The following is a 25,178-nucleotide window of genomic DNA, read 5'->3' as shown; positions in this document are numbered from 1 at the left end:
GCTCAGTGCTTCTCAAACTTTTTCTGTCAGGCCCCCTTTTGGCGGACCAAAATATTTTGGCCCCCCCCCCTCGCCCCAACAAAATAGTCATGAAATGGGCCATGTTTAAATTTATTGAAATAACACCAATATCGTGACCTTTCAAATTGTGCAACCACTTTACAACTGTGCAATTGTGCAACAACATAACAATACAGTCCAATACACTGAAAGACTGTGCTTTTTAAAAAATAGAGACATCTTGTAACATTGCAATACAATTCAATGGACACTCAAGACTGCTTTTTCAAAAATAGAGACATCTTGTAACATTGCAATACAATTCAAGGACACTGCTTTAAAAAAAAATAGATAGAAAACTTTGTGAAAAACGTGTGAAAACTTGTGAAAGAACTTTGCAATTTGTGCAAAAAAAGAGAAAATGTAAGTAAATTATGTGAGTCATCACAGCATTAGTGGCTGCAATGAGCCTGTTTTGCACTGCACATCTTTTCAAACGAGGTTGCAGGCTTGATACTGCCACTCTCAAGTCATGCTCAATGTTGAGCTTAGACCTGTGCTTTGTCTTCAGTGAAGCAACAGCTGCAAATCCAATCTCACAGAGATAGGATGTGGCGAAGGGAAGGATGCCCACAGCCCTCTGCCCTATGAGTGGATGCTCCCTCTCCACACCAAGCCAGAATTCACTCAATGTCTGAGCGTCCATTGCGCGTTTGGAGAGACCCCCTTGATGTGCGCCTGTAGCCCCCTCCTTTTCCCTGCCATGGCCTGCGCACCGTCAGAGCAAAAGCCCACACAGTTCTCCCATTTCAGTCCATGTTCTGTCAGGTAACTGTCAATCATTTTGAAGAGCTCATCAGCTGTCGCTCTGTTTTTGACATATTTGCAAAACAGCAGATCTTCACTCAGTGACTGGGAATTTACAAAGCGAACATAGGAAATAAGCAAACAGTCTTTATTGCTGTTAAGGCAACACGCATGTCATCCTCAAGGCTCAACTTGGCCCTATATTTTGTTTTCAGAGCTGTCATGGATGAAAAGCCAGCTTCACACAGATACTGTATGTGGTGCTGAATGGTATCAACAGCTTAACTGCTGCATCATGAGATACTTGGTACTCAGCACCACACTCTGAAACTAGCTCTCCAGGTGGTATCAGATGAGATTTCAAAGAGTTCTTCCAAGAGTTTGGATGGAGATGTGTCAGGAAGCTTTGTCTCAATGTTGTCTGTAAAGGTTTTTTTTATCCAGAGTAACTTGGTGATCCTTTTCTGTGTTTTATTAAATAATGATTTTCAGATTTTGAGAAATGGTATTTTCATGGAGAACAGTGCAGCTGCAACAGATAGCACTTTAGTGACAATTTTCTGTAATAATTTTTTTTTTTTTTTTTTTTTTTTACTAAATCTCAAGGCCCCCCCTGTCATGCCTCTGCGCCCCCCCTGGGGGGCGCGCCCCCCACTTTGAGAAACACTGGTATATCTACATCTATACATTTATGACATACCAGCAGCGGGCACATCTGTGAGATCCGCGCGAGGCCAGATATCTTGAATGAATGCGTTTATTTATTTCGAACATAAATTGAAAATATTATAATAATAATAATAAAAAAAACTAGACAATTCCGCACAGGGAAATTGTGAAAGTGTCCGGCCAATGGGAGAGGGTCTGTATTGTCTCTTTCCACAGCAAAACGGTAGGCAAGGCACCTTGGTTGAGAAATGCAGGCTTCAATCTATTATGTTGTTTAGTCTATTTGTTCAGTACTGTTCAGTACTGTTTCACGATGCACAATGAGATCTTCTGAGAGAATTGTTGAATACACAAATGTTCTAGAATGTTTGATTATGACATCATACTGTGACATCACAAATGTTCTAGAATGTTCTATTATGACAAGTAAATAAGTCAAGAACAAAACAAGAACACCATAATGTCCAATTTTTTTTAAATAAATATATGATTCCACAGACATAACTTTGACCACAAGACCACCTGACATACCCACATATAGTGTCTTATGTAGTCTTATGCATAATACACATAGTTCATGTATAATATTGTAAAATAATAATAATAATAATAATAATAATAATATTGTAAAAACGAGGTTACCAGGCAAAAACACTGTAGCTTCCAAACGCCCCAGTGTGGTGAAACCTAACACCTCGGATTGATTATCATTAAACAATCCGCATAATTATTGACAAGAGCGACGGCTGGTTTGACCACGCAAAAGGGAAAGACCGCTCACTTGACCGCAGTCGATTACTGGTCCAGCAAGTAATCAAATAAAAGTTTATTGTGCGGTCAAATGCTTCTTGCCGACTCCATAAGTATGCTACTATACAGTAAATAAAGTCGAATTAAAAGATAAAAAGTAAACAATAAAAAATAAGCTAGTATAAACTAGGCAAAATATATACAAGAGTGGATGGGGGACCCTGATGTAAACAAGACAAACGTCTTTCTCTGGTCTGCATCCCTAATCCTTTCACTGCCACACGACAGCCGGTTAACCCTTTTACTGTGACAATACAGAAGGTTAGCCCTTTACTATCACACAACCAACTGCGATGCTCCATCATTAGCATCATTAGCTCCGCGGATTAGCAACAATAACCTCTATGAAGAGTTCCAATCTGGTTTTCGCCCCCGTCACAGCACAGAAACAGCCCTCCTCAAAATCACAAATTACCTCCTGATGGCAGCTGACTCCGGACTATTATCCATCCTCATCCTCCTCGATCTAAGCGCCGCATTTGACACCATATCTCACTCCACCCTCCTTAACCGACTAGCCTCCATTGGAATCTCCCACACATCCCTAGACTGGTTCCACTCATATCTCTCTGGTCGTACTCAGTTCATTCAGTTAAAATCATTCACATCCCATCCATCCCCCCTCTCCTCCGGTGTTCCCCAGGGCTCTGTCCTTGGCCCTATCCTCTTCATCATCTACCTCCTCCCACTTGGTCTGATTCTCCGTAAATACAACATCAATTTCCACTGTTACACGGACGACACCCAGCTCTATGTTTCCTCCAAACCCACTTCCACCCTCCCTCCCTCTTCCTTCTGTGCCTGTTTACAGGAAATCAAATCCTGGTTCACTTCAAATTTCCTCAAATTATGTGATAAAACAGAGGTAGTCCTCATTGGCTCCAAGTCCACATTCACCAAGCACCCCAGTTTCACCCTTAACATAGACAACTCCTTGGTTTCCCCTTCCCCCCAGGTCAAGAGTCTGGGTGTCGTCCTCGACAGCACCCTATCATCCCATTCCCACATCAATAACACCATCCGGTCCGCCTACTTCCACCTGCGCAACATCAATCGCCTCCGCCCTTCACTCACCCCCAAAATCCTGGTCCACTCCCTCGTCACTTCCCGCTTGGATTATTGCAACTCCCTTCTCTTTGGTCTCCCCCACAAACTCCTCCACAAGCTCACCACGAATACTGGAGACGCTGGGTTCGCCTGTTCGAGCCCAGCGCTCCACATTGCTTTCAGTTTAGCTGGTCGTCCGTACTAATACACATTGGCAGTATTAGGGGGTGGGAAACTGATGGGTGGGGATCGGGCGGTGTGGACAGCGACTCCTACAGGTCGGTTGGTGCGCCTGCGCAGTAGAATCAGGAAGCGATGGGGGCGGCGCCCCTCCAAAGCGCAGACCCCTGACGCTGAAAGATCGCGCCGCGCAGGTGAAAAGATGCGACTGCTGTTACCTCGAGTATCGGAGGGGACTCGTGCTATGTATGACTTAGTCCACATTGCAGCTGGCTTGTGGGAGGCAAGAAACAGCGTTCGAGACAGGGGAGGGTTGAATTGGATGATACGAAATTGGGATGGGAGAAAAATAGAAAATGGGAGAAAAAGTGGATAAAAAAAAAGATCCTCCATACATTCAAGGCCATCCACAACCTCGCCCCTCCATACCTGTCCGACCTCCTCCACATCAACATTCCCACCCGGTCCCTCAGGTCTGCCTCCTCCATCAACCTGACCGTCCCCCCAGCCCGTCTGTCCACCATGGGGTCAAGAGCCTTCAGCTGCTCTGCCCCCCGCCTTTGGAACTCCCTCCCCCCCGACATCAGGAACATTGACTCCATCATCCCATTCAAAACCCACCTCCTACCCTCGCTGAGCAGGCGCCCCGACCGAACTGTAGGGGTCGCTGTCCACAACGCCCAGGACCCACCTGCCAGCTTTCCCACCCTCTAATACTGCCAATTGTATTAGTGTGAACGGCCAGCCAAGCTGGTGACAACGGCGGGAGCTGGATTCGAACACGCGAATCCAGCATCTCCGGCGTTGGTGACGAACGCAATCTCCGCTACGCCACCTGACCGCCCGTATTGTGATTGTTAATGAACTGTTTTTTAAATTGTTGTACGGCGACCTTGAGTGTCATGAAAGGCGCCTTATAAATAAAATGCATTATTATTATTAACCTTCTGTCGTGTGGCAGTGAAAGGGTTAACATGTATTGAGCCGTACTGTATTTTTTTTTTATCCACTTTTTCTCCCATTTTTCTATTTTTCTCCCATCCCAATTTCGTATCATCCAATTCAACCCTCCCCTGTCTCGAACGCTGTTTCTTGCCTCCCACAAGCCGGCTGCAATGTGGACTAAGTCGTATAGCACGAGTCCCCTCCGATACTTGAGGTAACAGCAGTCGCATCTTTTCACCTGCGCGGCGCGATCTTTCAGCGTCAGGGGTCTGCGCTTTGGAGGGGCGCCGCCCCCATCGCTTCCTGATTCTACTGTGCAGGCACACCAACCGACCTGTAGGAGTCGCTGTCCACAACGCCCGATCCCCACCCATCAGTTTCCCACCCCCTAATACTGCCAATGTGTATTAGTACGGACGACCAGCTAAACTGAAGAGCCGCACTGAATTGTACCCATTCTGCAATCTGTTAAATAAAGTTTTCATTCTGTTGAAGTTATGTTATATATACGATTGCATGTAACTGCTTAACTGTTTCCACAAGAGGGCGCTATAGACGTAGCTATTGAAGCTGACGCCAGGTAAGAGGTATAAAAGGAGATGTTACCTCCCCCTCGCTCTCTTCCTCCGTCGCCTCTCACAAGGAGAAGGTCTCGTGTACTGATGTGTGCAATGTGAATAATAAACCACGCCAAAGGCTAAAGAGAGGAACCTTGTCGTCATGGCCAAATTATTGTCGCTCCATAGGTGACTCTGTCAACACATTCATTCATGGGCTGTTGAATATAATCATAGAAGGGTTGTACTGTGCAGTTGGGTTCGATGGAACCAGACAGTATATGCCAAGGATTTTTATATGTGCATTCATATATTAACATAGTATTGACAATATATGGAATTTTATGAACATAAGAATATAGAATATTCTATAGAATAATATAAGAATATAGCACTTAAGAATATGGATATAATGCTATTAAAGGTGCTGTAAGTGGTATATTTTTTTGTACAAGCAGTCGTAGGCATGTCCTCATTCAGGATCCTCCTGAGCCTCTCTGAATTGGCTTTATAGATGCAGTACCTTCTCCCCCGACCGCAGCAGAGAGAAGAGGGGTCCTTCATGATTCTCTTATTCTTTGTCATGGACCGCCTGGTGTAGACGTCCTGGAGGTGAGGAAGTGCACCCCCTGTGATACGTTCTGCGATGACACTGAATTTCCTCAGACGTCTGAGGTGGTACAGTCTGCCATGACTTCCTCACTAAAGGCGTCTGTGTGTAGCGACCATGACAGGTCCTGTGTGATATGGGCACCAAGGTATTTCAAACTGTCCGTCCTCACTCCTCTCCACCGGGGATCCATTGATGTTTATGGGGCTGTTGTTTCTCTCTCCTGCTTCCTCCCGTGGTCCTCCCGTGGTCAAAAACAGTACTGTATTTGTAAATCTGGTATGTCATAAATGTATAGATGTAGCAGTACTGTCTATCTGTATGTCATGATGTATGTCATATATGTTATTATGAATTGAAAATGGGGGACCCTGATGTAAACAAGACGAAAGTCTTTCTCTGGTCTGCATCCCCTTAACAATTGTGTGTATTGAGCTGTACTGTATTGTACCCATTCTGCAATCTGTTAATAAAATGTTCAAGTCCACTATCATTCTCCGTATGTCTTCTCGTTTACCACAGCAGGGGACGAACACAGCCCTGGCGTACTCCTGTGTTGAGAGTAAGGGTCGATGAGGTGTGGCTTCCCACTCTCACCACCTGTCCTGGGGAAGTTGAGGACCTGCTTGCACAGGGAGGTGTTAAGTGCCAGGTCCCTGAGTGTGAATGAATGAATGAATGAATGAATGAATGAATGAATGAATGAATGAATGAATGAATGAAAACTTTATTAACAGATTGCAGAATGGGTACAGTACAGTACAGCTCAATACATACAATTGTTAAGGGGATGCAGACCAGAGAAAGACTTTCGTCTTGTTTACATCAGGGTCCCCCATTTTCAATTCATCGTAACATATATGACATACATGACATACAGATAGACAGTACTGCTACATCTATACATTTATGACATACCAGATTTGCAAATACAGTACTGTTTGTGATACGAAAAGAGTCCAGAAAAAAAAGTATATACATTTGACGTAGAAACTGTACATTGACCCCTCGCCACTAGGCAGAGCCCTCTCAACAAGAGAGCCAATACTCTGCACCTACCAGCAGGGGAGAGGGGGTGACTTATGGATCCCCCGTACACCTTGGGAGCGATTTATGTAAAGTATATATGTTTTAAATGTGCACATGGACAAATATGAAGGACAAAAATTCAAAATGTTGGACATGAAGAGAGGCTTGAAGAGCCTCCTGTGGGGGGTATCTTCGTCTCTGGGGGGGGGGGCTTCTCCAGTAGGAGGGCTGATCCCCCTCCAAACTGCCAACTGGGGAAAGAGTGCGCTTATTGTATTGTTAGTTTTATTTTCATAAACGTGTGCGGTGATGTCGGTGACATGGGAGGTACAGTGGGTTTCCTGGGGTCCTCGGCCGTCGTGCCTGGGCGGTCAGGTGTCAGGGCCGGGGGGGCACCGGGCTTGGCGTCGCGGGGGGTCGGGGGGCCATTGAGGCGTGGTGCTTAGACCTTCTGCGGACCTGGGCTTGGGGCTCTAGTGGGCCGGGGGCCTGGCGGTCGGGCGGGGGTGGGTGGGGGCTCTGGGGGCTCGGCTCTGTGCATGGTGGACCAGGATATGGGGGTGTTCTATCTCTCGGGGAGGAGGGCGGGAGGGAGTATTGCCCCTCGCCCCTCTACTGGGTCGGGCCCAATCAGATTCAAGATACCCGTGTCGCTGAGTGCTGGACCCCGCGTGGGACGGACCTGGGATGCGGGGGAGCCCGGTTTCTAGGGGGGGGAGGGTGGGAGGGGGGGGGGGTTCCTCTTGCGGGGGTCTGGGAGGATGAGCGCAGCCGAGTTCAAGGGGCCCACATCATTGTACTGTTGTGTTATTGATGTTATTGTATATGTTCTGTTGTATGTCTATAAGTGTTCAATAAAAATGTAAGTTTAAAAAAAAAAAAATGTACATTGGAGGAGGTTGGGTAGGTGGGGGGGACTGTACATTGGAGGTGGTTGGGTGGGGGGGGGGGGTTGGGTAGGAGTGGGGGGGGGGGGACACTGTACCACTGTACAAGCAAAACTGTACATTGGAATATTGACAAGACCATACTTGGTAATTTACTGTACATTGGAGGGGGTTGTGTTAGGACATTTACAGGGGCCAGTTTCGAATTGCAGTCTCCCGTAGGTGGTTTTTGAGAGTGTTTTTGAAAGTGGGTAGTGATTCACATTCCTTTACAGCTGTGGGTAGGGCGTTCCACATTGATGTGGCATAATTGCGAAACGTGTTTAGTCCCTTGTTTGAGCCGAATCTGGGTTTAACATGATTTGTGGAGCTCCCTCTGGTGTTGTGATCGTGGTATTCACTGACCTTTGTGAAGTATTTTGACATGTACATGGGTACCTTGGTCGTGTAGTGTATCTTGTAGACCAGGCCCATTGCAAGTTGCTGTACTCTGTCGTCTACTCTAAGCCATCCTAGGTTGTCAAAGTGGGCAGGGGTGAGGTGGGTTCTAGGAGTAAGGTCAAGCAGTAGTCTGACCAGTTTGTTTTTAGCGCCTTTGAGGTGCTTTGGTACCATGAGGCGCAAGCATAGTCGTAGTACCCTTGAATGAGTGCTCCTGCCAGAGTCTTCAGGGTATTCTTGTTTACCAGTGAGGAGATCCGGTACAAGAATCGAGTTCGTTGGTTGACTTTTTTTATTACATTGGATGCCATTTTGTCACAGGAAAGATTTGCCTCTAGGATAGAACCCAGGTAGGTAATATCTTCTTTCCTTGTGACAATATTGTCACCCACTGTAACTGAGAAGCCGTCGGTCTTGCTGAGTTTGTTATTTGAACCGAAGAGAATGGACTCTGTTTTGCCCATGTGTAGTGATAGTTTGTTATCAGCGAGCCATATGCAGATTTTGCCTAGTTCTGAGCTGAGGGTTTTTTCAACCTGTAACTTGTTCTTGTCAGAGACCAGCAGGGCTGAGTCGTCCGCAAACAGGAACAAGTTGCAGTCACAAGCTGACGACATGTCATTTGCATAAATTAGGAACAGTAGCGGACCTAGTATGCTTCCTTGTGGAACACCACAGCTTACTGTGAGGGGGGGGGGGGGGGGATAGGGTACCGTTTACCTCCACCATCTGCTCTCTCCCCTCCAGGTAGGATTTCATCCAGCTCACTGATAGACCATCAAAACCAATTGCTTTTAGCTTGTCAATCAGAATGGTGTGATTGACAGTGTCGAAGGCCTTTTGTAGGTCCAGCATGACCATGCCGCAGTATTTGTCCGCGTCCAACCTCTTGTTTGATGTGGTCGTTTAAATAGAGAAGGCATGTGTCAGTGGAGTGGGATGTTCTGAAGCCAGATTGGAATTCGTAGATTAGATTTTTTTCCGCGAGGTATTTTTCGACCTGTTCGTATACAATTTTGTCCATGACTTTCGAGATCAGGGTGGGTGTCCCGCGACGGGAGGGGGTGGGGGGACTGTGGTGTCTGGTTGTTCATGTGGCGGTAGGTGGGGAGGGGGGGATGGGGTCCTGTGATCCTGGCGTCTGTATTGCTCGGTGTGAAAGCCCGCGACGTGGGGGGGGGGGGGGGGGGGGGGCTGGTCGCTGTCCACAGATGTGTCTGGAAGTCCTCCATTGTGGGGGAGGGGGGGTGGGTCTGCCTTTTGTCCTGGCCCGGGTAGCCTAGCTAGCATGGCGGGTGCTGTAAGTGTCTATGTAAAGGTGCTGTAAGTGTCTATGTTAAAACAATAGCTCTACATTCCGACAGCCATCACTGATATAGTGCTCTACCTCCCTGTCGCACCCAGATGTAGTGTGTCCAGTCAGTGTACTGGGCAGTGAGCAGATGTATGGTGTCCTGTGTACTGGGCAGTGAGCAGATGTATGGTGTCCAGTGTACTGGGCAGTGAGCAGATGTAGGGTGTCCTGTGTACTGGGCAGTGAGCAGATGTATGGTGTCCAGTGTACTGGGCAGTGAGCAGATGTAGGGTGTCCTGTGTACTGGGCAGTGAGCAGATGTAGGTTGTCCAGTGTACTGGGCAGTGAGCAGATGTAGGTTGTCCAGTGTACTGGGCAGTGAGCAGATGTATGGTGTCCAGTGTACTGGGCAGTGAGCAGATGTATGGTGTCCAGTGTACTGGGCAGTGAGCAGATGTAGGGTGTCCTGCGTACTGGGCAGTGAGCAGATGTAGGGTGTCCAGTGTACTGGGCAGTGAGCAGATGTAGGGTGTCCAGTGTACTGGGCAGTGAGCAGATGTAGGGTGTCCTGCGTACTGGGCAGTGAGCAGATGTAGGGTGTCCAGTGTACTGGGCAGTGAGCAGATGTAGGGTGTCCTGTGTACTGGGCAGTGAGGAGCAGATGTAGGGTGTCCAGTGTGCTAATCTATAAGGAGCCTGTGAACAGCACAGACACACCCTACCCACACGTCTGGACATTCACAGACTGACACTGAGAAATGGCCGAAGAGAGAAAAGTGCTGCATCATCTTAAAACAAGAGCACCATAGCATTGAATAGGGTTACCTTTTAAACAAACTGTATCCAACCAACCACTGAGAGGTTGGTAGAACATGTGACTGGAAACATTGAAGGATTCTAAACAGGTGGGGCAAAAGAGAATTGATAGCCTCTCTGTCTGACCTGACCCGGTCGCACTGAGGAGCAGTGCAGCTGTTTGTGACTGCTGGCCCCACGGAAAACTGTGCCAATGTAGAACAAGTCATATATTCTTCTCATCGGAACAGATATGCTTCTCGTGGACAACCTTACTGGTTCTGGTTTAGTTTAGGGGGGTTAACTTCTCCTCAGGATGTTAACTAGTCTCCCCTCGTTGGGTCAATCTGTGCAGTCTGGCTGGCGAAAGTGCTGTTGATTCTCTCTCTGCGAGGGGTTGTGAAATGTGCGAACGGGGAGTTCACCTACTTACTATTTTAGAGTCACGGCAGACTAAGTTCATGTTACACAGAAGCGTTCATGTTGTTTCCCAATGCGACAAGAAATAGACGTCATCAAAACATCCAGATCAAATTTAGAGACTCTCAAGTGTGCCGGTCAGACTGACACATGCTCTGTAAGACACGTTTCGTTTCCCCCCGTCACACTACAACCTAAGTATCCTGTGATCTATTGTGTAATACCATCAACATGGGATGGCAATAAAGACGTAGCTTTCAATTTCCTTAGCTAGCTAATCTATCAAAAAGACAGCGCGGGCAACAGTTATGTCCTACTTTCCAACAGGACCGCAGTGTTTTTCTACCGGTATCTCGAGTTGACACCCAACAGATGGCACAGAACAGGCCTGGTTACAAATACTTGCTTCAGAAGCCGGCCAAACGAGTCTGTCCTGCAGTTGTCACACAGTTCACAAGGGAACGTGCGTTATTTCCCCCACCTGTTCTACTCAGCTGTGCCGACCCCATCCAAAAACTCTGACCTTCCTTCGTCATTGGTCGTATTCTGGCAACTAATAGGCTCAGCCTGGCTCACCATGAGGCCAGGAGGTTCAAGTCACTTGGCTGCTGTGCGGCACGCGGTGTGAAAAGCGGACATTTAACCCTTTCACTACCACACTACAGAAGGTTAACCTTTCACTACCACACTACAGAAGGTTAACCTTTCACTACCATACTACATAAGGTTAACCCTTTCACTACCACTACAGACAAGTTAACCGTCTGTCTGTAGTGTGGTAGTGAAAAGGTTAACCTTCTGTAGTGTGGTTGTGAAAGGGTTAACCCTTTGTCGTGTGGCAGTGAAAGGGTTAACCCTTTGTCGTGTGGCAGTGAAAGGGTTAACCTTATGTATTATCGCAGTGAAAGGGTTAGCCCTTTGGGTTAAGGGTTAAAATTCCGAGTCGTTCAAACAGAAGACGATTCGGAAGGTTAAGGTAAAAAGTCCTTTTTATTTATCCTAAACAAATGAATGCATTACTTTAATGATGCATTTTAAAATGCAAGGTATAATGAGCAACGCCCACAGCACTGAGACAATATTCAATGTCTAGTGACATCAAAAGTAATATTTAAAAAGGTAACATGTTTTCACAAATTATATTTTATGAAGCAGTTCAAGTATAAAAAGTTTTCAACATCAACAGAATTTTAAATATTCTATCCGAGATACATTGTAACAAAAGTATAACTATGGGAGGGGAAAAACACATTTTGATTTGTGGACAATATTGCTCCAATTTTCACAATTGTGTTCATGAATTGCACAAACAACAGACAAGGTATAGCATTTAACAGAGCCAAATTCAAATTTCTATCATATGCTCTTAAATTATTAGAATTTGTGTAGCACATGTGGGAACATGTTGTTTTATGAAAGGCTACATAAGGATACGTAGAACAAATGTGAAGGGGTACATCATTGTAAGGCTTCCAAATAAATATTTAAATATCAAAATTTTAAAAAGGCACAGTAGTAAATTATTTGCTCATTTGAAAGATTCACATTAACATTTTATTCCAGCCTTTTCCCTCAACGCTACTGAGGTGCAACATCAAGGGAACGAAAGTGAGTGCTTTTATCAGCTGTGGGCGGCTTCAGCCTGTTGTCTCTACGGTCAGAGGACTCCATGCAAAGGACACAGAGTAAGGCTGTCCAGTCCACACTGTAGTGTTTAACATGTGAGGGACACTGAGTAAGGCTGTCCAGTCCACACTGTAGTGTTTAACATGTGAAGGACACTGAGTAAGGCTGTCCAGTCCACACTGTAGTGTTTAACATGTGAGGGACACAGAGTAAGGCTGTCCAGTCCACACTGTAGTGTTTAACATGTGAGGGACACTGAGTAAGGCTGTCCAGTCCACACTGTAGTGTTTAACATGTGAGGGACACTGAGTAAGGCTGTCCAGTCCACACTGTAGTGTTTAACATGTGAGGGACACTGAGTAAGGCTGTCCAGTCCACACTGTAGTGTTTAACATGTGAAGGACACTGAGTAAGGCTGTCCAGTCCACACTGTAGTGTTTAACATGTGAGGGACACTGAGTAAGGCTGTCCAGTCCACACTGTAGTGTTTAACATGTGAGGGACACTGAGTAAGGCTGTCCAGTCCACACTGTAGTGTTTAACATGTGAGGGACACTGAGTAAGGCTGTCCAGTCCACACTGTAGTGTTTAACATGTGAGGGACACTGAGTAAGGCTGTCCAGTCCACACTGTAGTGTTTAACATGTGAAGGACACTGAGTAAGGCTGTCCAGTCCACACTGTAGTGTTTAACATGTGAGGGACACCGAGTAAGGCTGTCCAGTCCACACTGTAGTGTTTAACATGTGAGGGACACCGAGTAAGGCTGTCCAGTCCACACTGTAGTGTTTAACATGTGAGGGACACCGAGTAAGGCTGTCCAGTCTATACGGCAGTGTAAACTACAATTATAAAAATGAGAAAAACACCCAACAAAACAAGACTGTTTCGTCATTGCGACTGCATAGTTTAAACACTGGCCAAGAACTATCAAAACACTGAAAATTGTAAGGCAATATAAAATACTTTCTTACATTATGTTTGGAAGTACTATTTGGTTTGCAAGTACTATTTGGTTTGTTTTCAAAGTACTGGGGGGAATAAACCTGATCATAAGACTTGAATGTACTTGCAAACGGCATACAAAACCCTTACAAAGTCCAATGCATTCTATATAATGTACAAAATTCAGCAATGGTTGATGAGGTCCAGATAGTCCGATTAAATAAGCATTCTTAAATATTTTCCTGCTGAATAAATATTAAATATTCATAAAATAATGACAAAACACTGATCTCGTTTGAATAATCATAATACAGTAACTTTTCTCTTTTCTCCTCAGATCTCTGGTGACTCTCGTCAGGCTCTTTGGAAGAAGCACTGCTCGTTACAGAACCAGGGACCGACAACCATTGCTCAGCTGTTGCCGCCTTCCCCGTCCTCCTTCTCCTCTTTCCCCGTCCTCTTTCTCCTCCTCCTCCTCCTCCTCCTTCTCCTCCTCCCATTGCACTGTCCTGGGGGCGAGTGTGACCTCCCCTTCTCTCCTCTGTTAACCTGCTTCTCTGGTTTTTACTGCATGCGGTCCGTCTGGAGCTGCTGAGGCTGGTACTGGCCGAAAGCTGCCGCCGCAGCCGCCGCCCCCGGGGTGGATGCGGCGGCCAGGGGCTGCTGGACGGCGTAGCCATACCCCGCCGCGGCCATGTACCCTGCCGGAGCCGGTGAGGCGGCGTAGGGGTACTGTTCGTAGGCGGCCGCCGCCGCCGCAGTGGCAGCAGCAGAATACTGGGCGTAGGCCGCGTTGGTGTAGTCGAGGTACGGGGAGGTGGCGGCGCTGGCCGTGGTGGCAGACTGCTGCATGTGCGGGATCATCATGCTCTGCTGGACGAAGGCCTGAGGGTAGACGTAGTGGGCCGGGATCCTGTGGGGGGGGGCAGACACACTCGGGTCAGAGGTCAAACGGCGTTTGCTGCGTCGTTTGCTCAAAGGCTGAGGCTAAAAATGGAGGAAACTGAAAAGCAGGCGGCACAGAAACTTCAACCCAGTCCTCAGTTCAATACCACAGCAATCCCATTCATTAAACAACTGAAAGGCCCTGCCTAGGAGGAAGATTAAGAAAAGCAGAAAACCACAAGAAAAAAGAAAATCAGTGCAGCCTTGAATTTTAAGTAATAAAAAAAGCATTTGAATTGGGAAATGAGGCATTAAGAGAAGACAGGCCAGCCCTGCGCCCACTGCTACTGACCACTGTGTTTCTCACAAGGCGAGCTTTATCGCACAACACCACAACACGTCAACAAAAGATGTAAACTGTGCTTTACACCGGGACACACGTACTGGAACACGGAACACCACACATACAGGCATGCCGTCACGTGTTAGGTCCTTTAACACAAACAAAAAAAGGGAAGAAAGGGGGTTTGCAGAAAAAGGCTATAAAAAGGTCTATGAAACGGAGCGGGCGATACATGTTGATCGAGGCAATCCATGTTTTGACGACGCATCGATACAGCACCATATAATATAGTACGAGTGAGTGAGTGCTGGTTGTTTGGGATTCTCTAGAGGCCAACGGTGTGTTTATTTGTTGGAATGAAATTGGACTGTATGTAAAAAAAAAAAACATAAAAGAAAGCATGCTTAACTATTGTGAAAGTTAAATCGGGTGTGAGAATAGGGCATTAGTAACAAGATGGGGATGAGGGTAATAAGAACGAGTATCCAGGTAGACATGGCCCTATTTACACCGACGCATTCATCTCCAGTGACTACGCTCGAGGATCAGGTGTTCAGAGTGTTAAATCTGTCCATCGACATCTCCCCTACTCACAGGCATACACAGCCCAACCCCCTCGCCCTCACCCCCACACACACACGCTGGCGACTTGATTGACAAGGGAGGCTGGAGGCATGCTATTTTCGCTCCCCTTGTCATCCCAAAAGGACGAGCTGAGCTCCTCTCCTTCGGCAGCACATGCCGCGGCACTCGTCAACTCTAATGGCTGCCCGTGTCACTCCGCTGACCGCATCCACGTGACCTTGCTTCGCCGTGTGCCCGTAGTATCGTCTACAGGCCTCTTTCCGCCTCTGATCCAAAGTGGTTAAAAAAAAAAAAAAAAAAAAACCAAAGGCATGTCTCACTCTGCCATCGTTCATCGGATCAACTCCTCACCAGATAAGAGAAGCAGAGCCTTGTAGACTAGACTGTAGTCATTTTCACGAGAGGAGGTAGAGTGGTAATAATGACCAGACTGTTCAGACGACTTTATCTGAACATTGAGAGCTCCTGTGTGTAGAGTGACTAAATCCACCCCCAGGGGGACGAAAGCTGGAGGGGACGAAAGCTGAATGTCCTGGGGCTAAATAAAGGTGCTTTGTAAATCACCAGGACACACGGGTAATCTCCGGCACATAGCCCAGCGGGCCAGAGAGTACAGCGGCTCTGCCCACCTGTTGCCCACAGCCCCGTCTGAGCCATACATTATTAACAGCGCCGCTGAGTGACTCCCATTTTCCATGCGAACGCGAGAGGCCACAGCGATCCCGCTAGCAGACAGCTGCTGCCCGAGAGGCCGGCGAGCCTCAGACAAGTGAACATTTTGAGTTTACCGTCTATACTTAACAGATCGGTTACCTACAGTAGGGTTTTAATTATTTATATCTTGCCGCGCAGCTGTGATACATCTATAATTATATATCTATAGTTGTATCTGGCTTCATAAGGATTGCAATACGTCTAAATATACAAAACACTTGTCCTCCCCTCCCCGTGCCGACAGTGTGGTTTACTGTGGACCTTGGGTCATTCTCAGTCACCTTGCATCCCTTCAGGGCCCCCTCTAACAAAGAGCCTCATAACGACTCCAGCGTCGTCTTCTGTGCCTTTTCGATCTCTGTGGCGACACCGTTATCGTCGCCATTTAAACCCCCCCCCCCCCCCCCCCCCCCACACACACACTCCTTCCTATAGACATGACTGTGATCTAGAGTGGTTGAAAGAATTCCAGGCAGAGAGAAAGAAATGGCCTTGGGAAAGAAAAAAAAATTCAATATAAAGTGTTAATGAAAAAAAAAAAAAAAAAAAATGTATTAAATTAAAAGATAAATAAAAATAAATAAATAAATAAAATAAATAAAAAGAAACTCCAGCATGCAAGCCAATGGTAGTTTTGTTGCAGGGGATAGATTTAAAAATTAACACACCATTAGTGGTGATAAAACCCCCCATGACAACAAAACATAATCGACATCATGTTAACTGAAAATGTAAAAATGTAAATACAAATTAAAAAAAACGCAAGCTAAAGCACAGTCAATCATTAAAAAGGAAAAGAACAACAACAAAAACAACAACACCCCATGGCAAAGTTACAGTCCAACTCCCTACTCAAAACCTCCCAAAATCTGAATCACAAAAAAAACTCTGCATCCCCCACCTCCCCCACAAGCACACTGTTAAGCTGAAAACCACTTCATACTGGAAACCAGGCACACACCAATCTACGTACTATAGAAACCAGGGAGAGAAAGAAAAAGGACTTCCATGCAGCTAATCACCATTTGGGCTCGTTTGTGTATGTCAGAGATTACAGGTACCACTTTTTAAGTGCTCTGCCCAATGCAGACTCAGCTATTCCTCAAATCATCATGTCCCTTCATCTGCTATTATAACCGTTATCGACCCTGTCAGATCAGAGAGAGATAGACAACATACAGAGTCAGTTCTGTAGGAGCTGGGGGACACATGTTCACTTTCTTATAGAATCAATGCCACGCACAGGCACGCGCACAAGCACACCAGATACACACACACACACACACACACGTGCGCGCATACACACGCACACCTCAACAACTCCACTTCTTCACTCAGGATAAAAATGGAAGAAAATACAATACAACAAGGAACAAGAAGTTACAAGAAAATATAACATGTATACAGTTAATACAAACAATCGCTCACATAAACACAACAGGAAAGTGTAATTAAAATGCAGACGTCATTAAGCTACTAGATATATAGACACTAGTGCGTATATTATGTATTATTTTTTCCAATACGATATCCTTGATACCTTATGAAAAAGAATGACACTCACCTTCCACGATCAAATATTATGAAAAGTTTAAATTGTGTAGATGAACATACCCGTATGGTCTTTGGATGAATGCCGGGTGGATCTGAGGTACGCCGAATGAGAATCCTGGAAAAGATAAAGAACGTATAGGCATTTGCTGATCCTGACACCGGACACATGCAGTAGAGGAAATAGTACAGAAGAAGTGCAACAATATATATGCTCTTCCCATAAAAAGGTCCCCAAAGCAAACCCCCCAACAAAGCAAATCAAAAGGCATGTTAAGTCTCCATTAATAAAAAGGAGAAATATTACTCAATGTATACGCTTTGAACCCCTAGGATCAGTTCAAACGGTATTCGTGAACATACTGTTCTGGATTCTAATCTGTGATGACCGCAAGATACATGGCCTAATCTGTGATGTCATCAGGATACATAGCCTGGAGCTGTTCCATTGGACATTGAAATTGGAGACTGATTTTCAGATCCATATGATTCTTGTTTGAGTTGTTACACTCATGAGTTTTGTTTCATAGTAGCGCTAACAGTTGTGAACTAGAACATGTGCTTACATCCCCTCATCCAGAGGAAATCAACAGCAGTGCTCTACTCTCTCAGTGGAAGTGACATCACAGATTAGGATCAGGGGGGAGGTCGCAAAGACCAAAATGTCTCTCATTTCATGCAAAAAGGACCAGTACATGACGTTAACAATTGACCTCTCTCAAACCCCGCCCTCTTTTCTTGATTCTCCAATCACAACTGTCGCGGACTAAGCAACAGTTGTGATTGGACGATCAAGAAAAGAGGGCGGGGTTTGAAATAGGTAAATTACAAACGGAAATGTCCTAAATCATACGAATAGAACAGTTTAACACAGACATTGTCATGCATCTCCGTTTTAGATGGTGGCAAACACAGGTTCCTGTCATTCTAGCATTCAATATCAGCTTGGTAGTGAAAAAGATACTGTATATTAAAATCTAGTGTGCATTTATATATCTATAATATTGCAGCAGTGTCACACTCGCCAGCATGGGTGTGTAAAAGCGTTAGCACTTGGCTGCTTTGTGTACCAAGCATTAGGGCTGCTAATTGTGTACGCCACCTTGATTGTCCAAGTTGTGAAAAAAGGCTGTGTCCACCAGCTCGTCCAGTCCCTCACCTGGCTGCATGACCCTGGGCTTGGCCCCCAGGTAGGCCAGGTTCACGTTGGCTTTTCTGCCATCGATAATGGGGTTGGGATCTTTACAGGCTCGGTCAGCAGAGGCCCGGTCTGCCATGGTCACCTGAAGGGAGGTGACAGACACATCTCTTATTCAACAGATGCCTATATATATACTGAGCTCTGGTATTCCACTAAGAATTCAGCTTATTTTGTCTGTGTTTTAACTTCTGTGAAGCATTATCTTGCATCCTAAAAATACACAATGGGCATCCTAAAAATAATACCAATAATTGAAAAACAATTATTATGGCCATGTTGTGCAAGAGCAAGACAAGGCTTTTCTTATGTCCGACTAGCCTAGTCAGCAATTCTTGGATGACATTAGTCTGATCACATCACCTGCAACAACCTGGAGATGTGCCTGATCATAGCACAGTCTAAAATAATAATAATAATACCCGACGACATAATATCCATATAGACAATTATGTAGCAATTAGCCTATATGTACATTACTTTTCCTCCTATCATTTCTAACCATTCTTACCTTGTTGACATTACCCAACTAAGAAATTAGCCCTACTATTTAAAATACTACGTACTATAAAAAAAATAATGTAGCCAACGCCAGATAGCCTCAAATATTAAATTATATTTACTCACACATAGGCGGCACAGGTGTGTAATGCGGGCACGCACAACAACAATCACAATAAAAGTATGCCGTTACTTACGAATCCATAACCTCTGGATTTCCCCGTCTGCCGATCCGTGATAACAACAGCCTCTTCAATATCCCCAAACACTTCAAAATATTTCCTGAGGCTTGAATCCGTGGTGTGATATGGAAGACCCCCCACAAATATCTTCGTATATGTGGTGTCTTTCTGTGCCGAGTGCATCATTTGCATTTTGTACAAACGTTTTGGAAACAACGTTTCCCCGATATTAAATGATAAAAACAAACAAAAAAATTAAAAGTTAAACGCAAAAGTCCGCAGCTTGGACGAGTGGAGCTGAAACCGAGACACCTGTTTTGCAGAAGCGCTCGCAGTTGTCAGTTTGAGATTCGCAGCATGAACTCCACAGATAGGTGTCAGTATATTTAACTCCGCCCATTCGCCCTTTGAGGGGGGCGGGTCGAGGCACAGACTCCGCCCATTCGCCCTTTGAGGGGGGCGGGCCAAGGCACAGACTCCGCCCACTGTAAATGGACCACGCTAGGAGTAGCCAATCGAAATTGGGGAGAAATTAAAGGAAGTATCCTGCTTCCAACATTATTGCCAAAAGCGCATATGTTGGAAGTATACTACTACTACTTGGCTACTCCTAGCGTGGTCCATGACTAGGCTGAATGACTGCTGTCCACTACTAGATAGTTAAAACTGTATTTTATCACAGTCATTCAGCCTAGTAGTTCAACCTTGGGTATAAACCGTTGGTTGGTGGTGTTGGTCCAGTGGGCTACATTGTGTATTGTAAAGAACACCGCTTGAACTGACCCTCACATTCACACCTGTCATGCTTCACACAAGTTATGGGGTCAACAGCTGACTAAATAGTCTCACAACAAGAGTGTTGCTTGCAGTACCGTTGGCATTTTATTTAGTAATGCATTCTAAAGTCTTTGCGGTGTGGTTCTGGGACTAAGTGTGAACATCCCTAAAAATACCCCAGGTTAAAAAGAAAACACTTGTTGTGACCTATACCTTACCACCTTGCTACTTACTGACATAGGGAAATAGACAACTATGGAAACATAAACATCACTGGGACTTTTTTCAACATCTATTATATATATAATTTTTCCTTAGTTATGGAATATCACTTTGCATGGTAATGGGAAGTGTGATACAATCGATATATAATTTTCAACTGACAATATATATATAATTATTTTTCTTCTGCATTATTTAGACAACAAATTATTATTAAATTAGAGGAAGGCACTCAGTGGAGTGCAGAAAAGCATCAAGGCCCAACAATGTCCCCACTTTGCTTTTACTTTCACTTGCAACATTTTAGTGGGTAGATGACCAAAAAAAAAAACATGTGCCAATATTGCCAGGGTCAACAGACCTGGCTATAAATTCCCATGGTAGCTCTAGAGGAAAGAGGTCACCAAGAGGTCATGTCAGGAGATACACTCATTAGATAAATCTGGCCTGGTGGTGGCGCTAGAGGAAAGGTCAGAGGGTCACCAAAATCAACAGGGGGATCATGAATGTGCACAGCCAATTTCATGGCAATCAGGACCAATTATATTATGGGCTCCCGCCTACCTCCGGTCAATGGTCTATAACTACACACCCTCAAGACCCCTACGCTCTGCATCTTCTGGCCGCCTCAGACCTACTCCTATCCGAGCTCCGGGAGGGTCATCAAAGAGAAGTCGCCTATTCTCAGTCCTTGCCCCACAATGGTGGAATGAACTACCCACCCCAGTTAGGACAGCCGAATCACGTCCAATCTTTCGCCGTTGACTAAAGACGCACTTCTTCAACCATTATCTAAAATATATATATTTTTTTAAATCTAACCCTAACTAACCTTACTGTCATGCACTTGTCCTAATAAACTAACCTACACTGTAGCACTCAACACTTTGATGAACATTGTTACTCGGCTGATAGAGTTGTGCCCTTCCTGATGACTTGTCATACAGAACTTGTAAGTCGTTTTGGATAAAAGCGTCAGCTAAATGACTAAATGTAAATGTATGTAATAAAATCTGCCATATAATGAGTCGGTTTGATGATATGCGGTAATTAATGATCAATCCATTGCCCAGCCCCGTCATGTATAAAGTGCATTCGGCCTTCCGGACACTTCTCTCATTTGCACTTGCACTGCCCCCTGTGGGATGGAGGTCATAATAACGTCAATAGTCTGCAACACTTGTTTACATGGTTCACTGTGGCTGGGTTAGAGACTAGGCACTGGGGCAAACAGACACCGGTAGGACCACCTCCAGTGAATCTTTGGGATTCCCCACATTGAGAATCTATGAAGTGACGCTTAACAACATTAAGTGCTGACGTCTCACTCCTTGTAATCAATATCACACATGTCAACACTGAAAACACACCGGTGGTCTCAGAGCTAGGGCATACTGACGGCACATAAAATCAAATAAAAGGTTAAAAAGGCAACAATGAAGAGGCGACAGTTTCTTTTAGATTGTAAACGTTCTATTCTAGAACATTTTGTACCAATTAAAAGTTTGTTGAGATACATTATAAATACAATTCTGTACATTATAATATTGTAAATACTATGTTCAAATACATTTCTATTTACAACTCCTTATGAGGGAGAGCAGCTTTGAACTCTTTTCTTTTTTTAATAAGGTCTTGTTTTTTTTTGTAGTTTTTTCCCCCATTTACTTGAAATTACAGCATGAATATATAAGTATGTCTTTTCAGTTCCACAGTTCACTGCACTTACTGCATCCAGAAAAATATAAGTTCAGTGGACATCTTTTCGCTTTACAAAACTATTTTTACACCATCTTCGGTAACCTGATATTGTCCATCACCCATTCCTCCACTCCCTCCCTGTAACAAAACACGTTGGTTGGCATCTTTGAGTACCCTTAAAAAATACTTACGAATGTTACACATTAGTCAAATGAACATATAAAATGTACTGGGAGAATCAACTGTATAGGCTTATCCGAAAGCCATTCAATCAATCCGTCAAGGAGGTCGGATGGCATTTTGAATGCCTCTGGGCATCACGTCATCATACACAGGCAAAATACATCCTTGGTAAGGGCACAGTGTCCGTAGGATAGTCCGTGGTAATGTCCTCATCTTTACAGGAACATGGCGATAAGGCATCCGTATGGCCAGGCCTCGAGACTAATAGTCCAGCGCTGCTTCATACAAGTGATAGTAGTGATGACACCACACTTTTTTCAGCTTTCTGCGACGTAAAAAAGACAACAGGCGGTCACGTCACCAAAGAAGCAACGCGCGGGAATTATTTCATCATCAGTCCACAACAACGGAAGACGATTGGCGAGCTCTCCCAAGAATCCTCTCCAGTGCAAGCATACAGTCAGCAACGGCAACCGTCCCGAGCTCACTGACCACGTTCGCATGGTGGCTGTTTTCGCTCTTGCGACACGCTCAGGTTGGGGGATCTCTTTCCACCCCTGTTCCCCGACCTGAGCGTGACGTATTATACCGTAAGAGCAAAGCGGCCGCCGTGTCGACGTGATCAATCGGGGATCGTTTGTCATTCGCCACAGTGTTACAGTACTCTAATAAGATAATTTAACATTTAGTGGGAAACAACTGCGGTCATATAATGGAAAGCAAGTCATGGTTTTTGCAGATCTGCCCACTCTGTCCAGGAGGGCATGTGGCATTAGTCGTAGAAATATGGCACTATGCTTCACTCGGACACACAGATATACATATACTCGTATGTTTTTACACAATACGTAAGCAAAATAAGATAGCAGTTACTATAACAGCAGATATGGAACCCTTGTTCTTTGGTTACCCCTGACATATCATATTGACTTCAATATCAAATGTTTATCAACAGTAGTACATTCTTAATCTTAACATGGCAGATTACTCCGCGCCGTGAGGGAGGATGCATTGTCTTACAAAAATATTACATGATGATGAGCTTCGGTGAAACAAATGCAATAATAAAAACGTGTGTCTGTCCGGACGACGTCGCCATCCAGAGTCGCAGGGAAAAAGTGAACTTCTCTATCAAAAATAACACGATAGAAAACTTGGATATGTGCATAGAGAATTCTCAGTGAATGATAATAAGGATATACCTTCATAAAAACGCACAGGTCAGATATGCTTGAGGAAAGCAGACACGCTGATAAGAGGAACACATTGTTTCAGAGTTTCGAGTGATGAGGGATGGATTATGAGTAAGAAGGGGAGGCTTCTCGAACTCAAGCTGGCCCCCGGGAACAGTTCAGGACTGACGGGTTCCCTGTTGGTCCCGGGAGAGCTGGTCCCGCATGGCCCCCACTTAATGGATCAACGTTTGGGTGTCTGTGTCCATCGAGGGCGGCCCTCTGGTGAGACGAGACGGCTTCACAAACACGCCGTGGCCTGGGGGGCAGCGGAAATACACCCTCCCCTGGACTGTGCCATTGTGCTTCCCTATGGGAAAAGAAAACGGTTAATTAGACTGTGCCATTGTGCTTCCCTATGGGAAAAGAAAACAGTTAATTAGATTAAAATGTATTGTCATTATACAGCACAAGTACAGGACAACGAAAAGAAGTTTGGCATCCAACCAGAGTGCAAATGTAGTAGTAAAATGAAACAGCAATATACAATGTACAGGTGATTAAACTGGGTACAAAATATACAAATTAGTACTACTGTGTGTAGTGCTAATCAGATGTATGTACAAAGTTGTAGTATAATATACAGTGATACAGGTGTAAAGACAGTATGGTAGTAGTCATACTGTACAGCAGCCAGGCCCGGACTGGCCATCGGGACGTTCGGGATGAATCCCGATGGGCCGGAAGTAAAGTGGGCTGGTCAAAAAAAAATATATATATATTTCTTTTGTACTTTTCTTTTTTTGGTGGGGGGGTTCGACTGGCCCATTTAGTCCACTCCGATCGGCCCACTTTGTTGGGTAGGGCTGAAAAAGTTAGATGTAAAAATGAAAATTGCCACAGAAAGATGTTTTTTTTCTTTTGATCCACTTTTTCTCCCATTTTTCTATATTTTCTCCCATCCCAATTTCGTATCATCCAATTCAACCCTCCCCTGTCACGAACGCTGTTTCTTGCCTCCCACAAGCCGGCTGCAATGTGGACTAAGTCATACATAGCACAAGTCCCCTCCGGTACTTGAGGTAACAGCAGTCGCATCTTTTCACCTGCGCAGCTCGATCTCTCAGTGGCGAGGAGTAACGCGTGGGAGGCTCATGCTGCCCCCGACACTTCCTGATTCTACTGCGCAGGCGCACCAACCGACCTGTAGGAGTCGCTGTCCACAACGCCCGATCCCCACCCTTCAGTTTCCCTCCCCGTAATACGGCCAATGTGTATTACTGCGGACGACCAGCTAAACTGAAAACAATGTGGAGAGCTGGATTCGAACACGCGAACCCAGCGTCTCCACATTGGTGGCGAGTGCCTTGCCCACTACACCACCTAGCCGCCCCCCACAGAAAGATGCTTAAAAATAGCCTACTAGCTCTTGCAGTGATTTCAGTCATCTCCCAGGTTACATGGTCTGTACGGCGGGCCGGTGTGGGCCAGTGTGAGTCGGTGTGTGGGCCACTAATGTGGGCCGGTATGTGGGCCGGTGTGTGGGGCAGTGTGTGGGCCAGTGTGTGGGCCAGTGTGTGAGTCAGTGTGTGGGCCACTAATGTGGGCCGGTGTGTGGGCCAGTGTGTGGGCCAGTGTGTGAGTCGGTGTGTGGGCCACTAATGTGGGCTGGTGTGTGGGCCACTAATGTGGGCCAGTGTGTGGGCCACTAATGTGGGCCGGTGTGGGGGCCAGTGTGTGGGCCACTAATGTGGGCCGGTGTGTGGGCCACTAATGTGGGCCGGTGTGTGGGCCAGTGTGTGAGTCGGTGTGTGGGCCACTAATGTGGGCTGGTGTGTGGGCCAGTGTGTGAGTCGGTGTGTGGGCTGGTGTGTGGGCCACTAATGTGGGCCGGTGTGTGGGCCAGTGTGTGAGTCGGTGTGTGGGCCACTAATGTGGGCTGGTGTGTGGGCCAGTGTGTGAGTCGGTGTGTGGGCTGGTGTGTGGGCCACTAATGTGGGCTGGTGTGTGGGCCAGTGTGTGAGTCGGTGTGTGGGCTGGTGTGTGGGCCACTAATGTTCTTCTCCCGGTGCGCTTTAGAATAGACTTCAAGGTCCTTTTATT

The 25,178-nt window shown here is 45.7% G+C and overlaps 2 protein-coding genes across 8 annotated transcripts in view; both read right to left on the bottom strand.

The window, feature by feature from the left end:
- Window positions 1-13,603: 13,603 nt before the first annotated feature.
- rbm24b (RNA binding motif protein 24b) lies at window positions 13,604-19,336 on the bottom strand. Of its 2 annotated transcripts, none has more exons than XM_084336228.1 (4): window positions 19,036-19,336; window positions 18,242-18,422; window positions 17,203-17,257; window positions 13,604-13,974 (listed from the first exon to the last, which is right to left on the bottom strand). In XM_084336228.1, the coding sequence occupies exons 1-4, from the start codon at window positions 19,210-19,212 to the stop codon at window positions 13,626-13,628; spliced, it is 762 nt and encodes a 253-aa protein (XP_084192354.1). In that variant the 5' UTR covers window positions 19,213-19,336; the 3' UTR covers window positions 13,604-13,625. The 2 variants fall into 2 exon arrangements, with proteins under 2 accessions (XP_084192354.1, XP_084192355.1); XM_084336229.1 differs by having other exon boundaries at window positions 18,299-18,422.
- A 2,185-nt stretch (window positions 19,337-21,521) lies between these two features.
- kif13a (kinesin family member 13A) overlaps window positions 21,522-25,178 on the bottom strand; it is a 151,099-nt gene continuing 147,442 nt past the window's right edge. For all 6 annotated transcript variants that reach the window (XM_084336220.1, XM_084336222.1, XM_084336221.1 and 3 more), the window contains one exon: window positions 21,522-23,445. In XM_084336220.1, the coding sequence (XP_084192346.1) occupies window positions 23,312-23,445 (134 nt within the window). In that variant the 3' untranslated portion in view covers window positions 21,522-23,311. The remainder of the gene's footprint in view (window positions 23,446-25,178) is intronic.

This window comes from Notolepis coatsorum, assembly GCF_963971535.1.
Source record: "Notolepis coatsorum genome assembly, chromosome: 19".
NCBI lineage: Eukaryota > Metazoa > Chordata > Actinopteri > Aulopiformes > Paralepididae > Notolepis > Notolepis coatsorum.
This window is presented reverse-complemented; position numbering and strand designations above follow the sequence as displayed.

Coding starts and splice junctions, on each gene's coding strand:
- rbm24b (XM_084336228.1), bottom strand. CDS start 19,212: ATGCAAATGATGCACTCGGCACAGAAAGACACCACATATACGAAGATA. Junction 18,423..19,035: donor AATCCAGAGGTTATGGATTC/GTAAGTAACGGC, acceptor ACCTCCCTTCAG/GTGACCATGGCAGACCGGGC. Junction 17,258..18,241: donor TCACAACTTGGACAATCAAG/GTGGCGTACACA, acceptor TATCTTTTCCAG/GATTCTCATTCGGCGTACCT.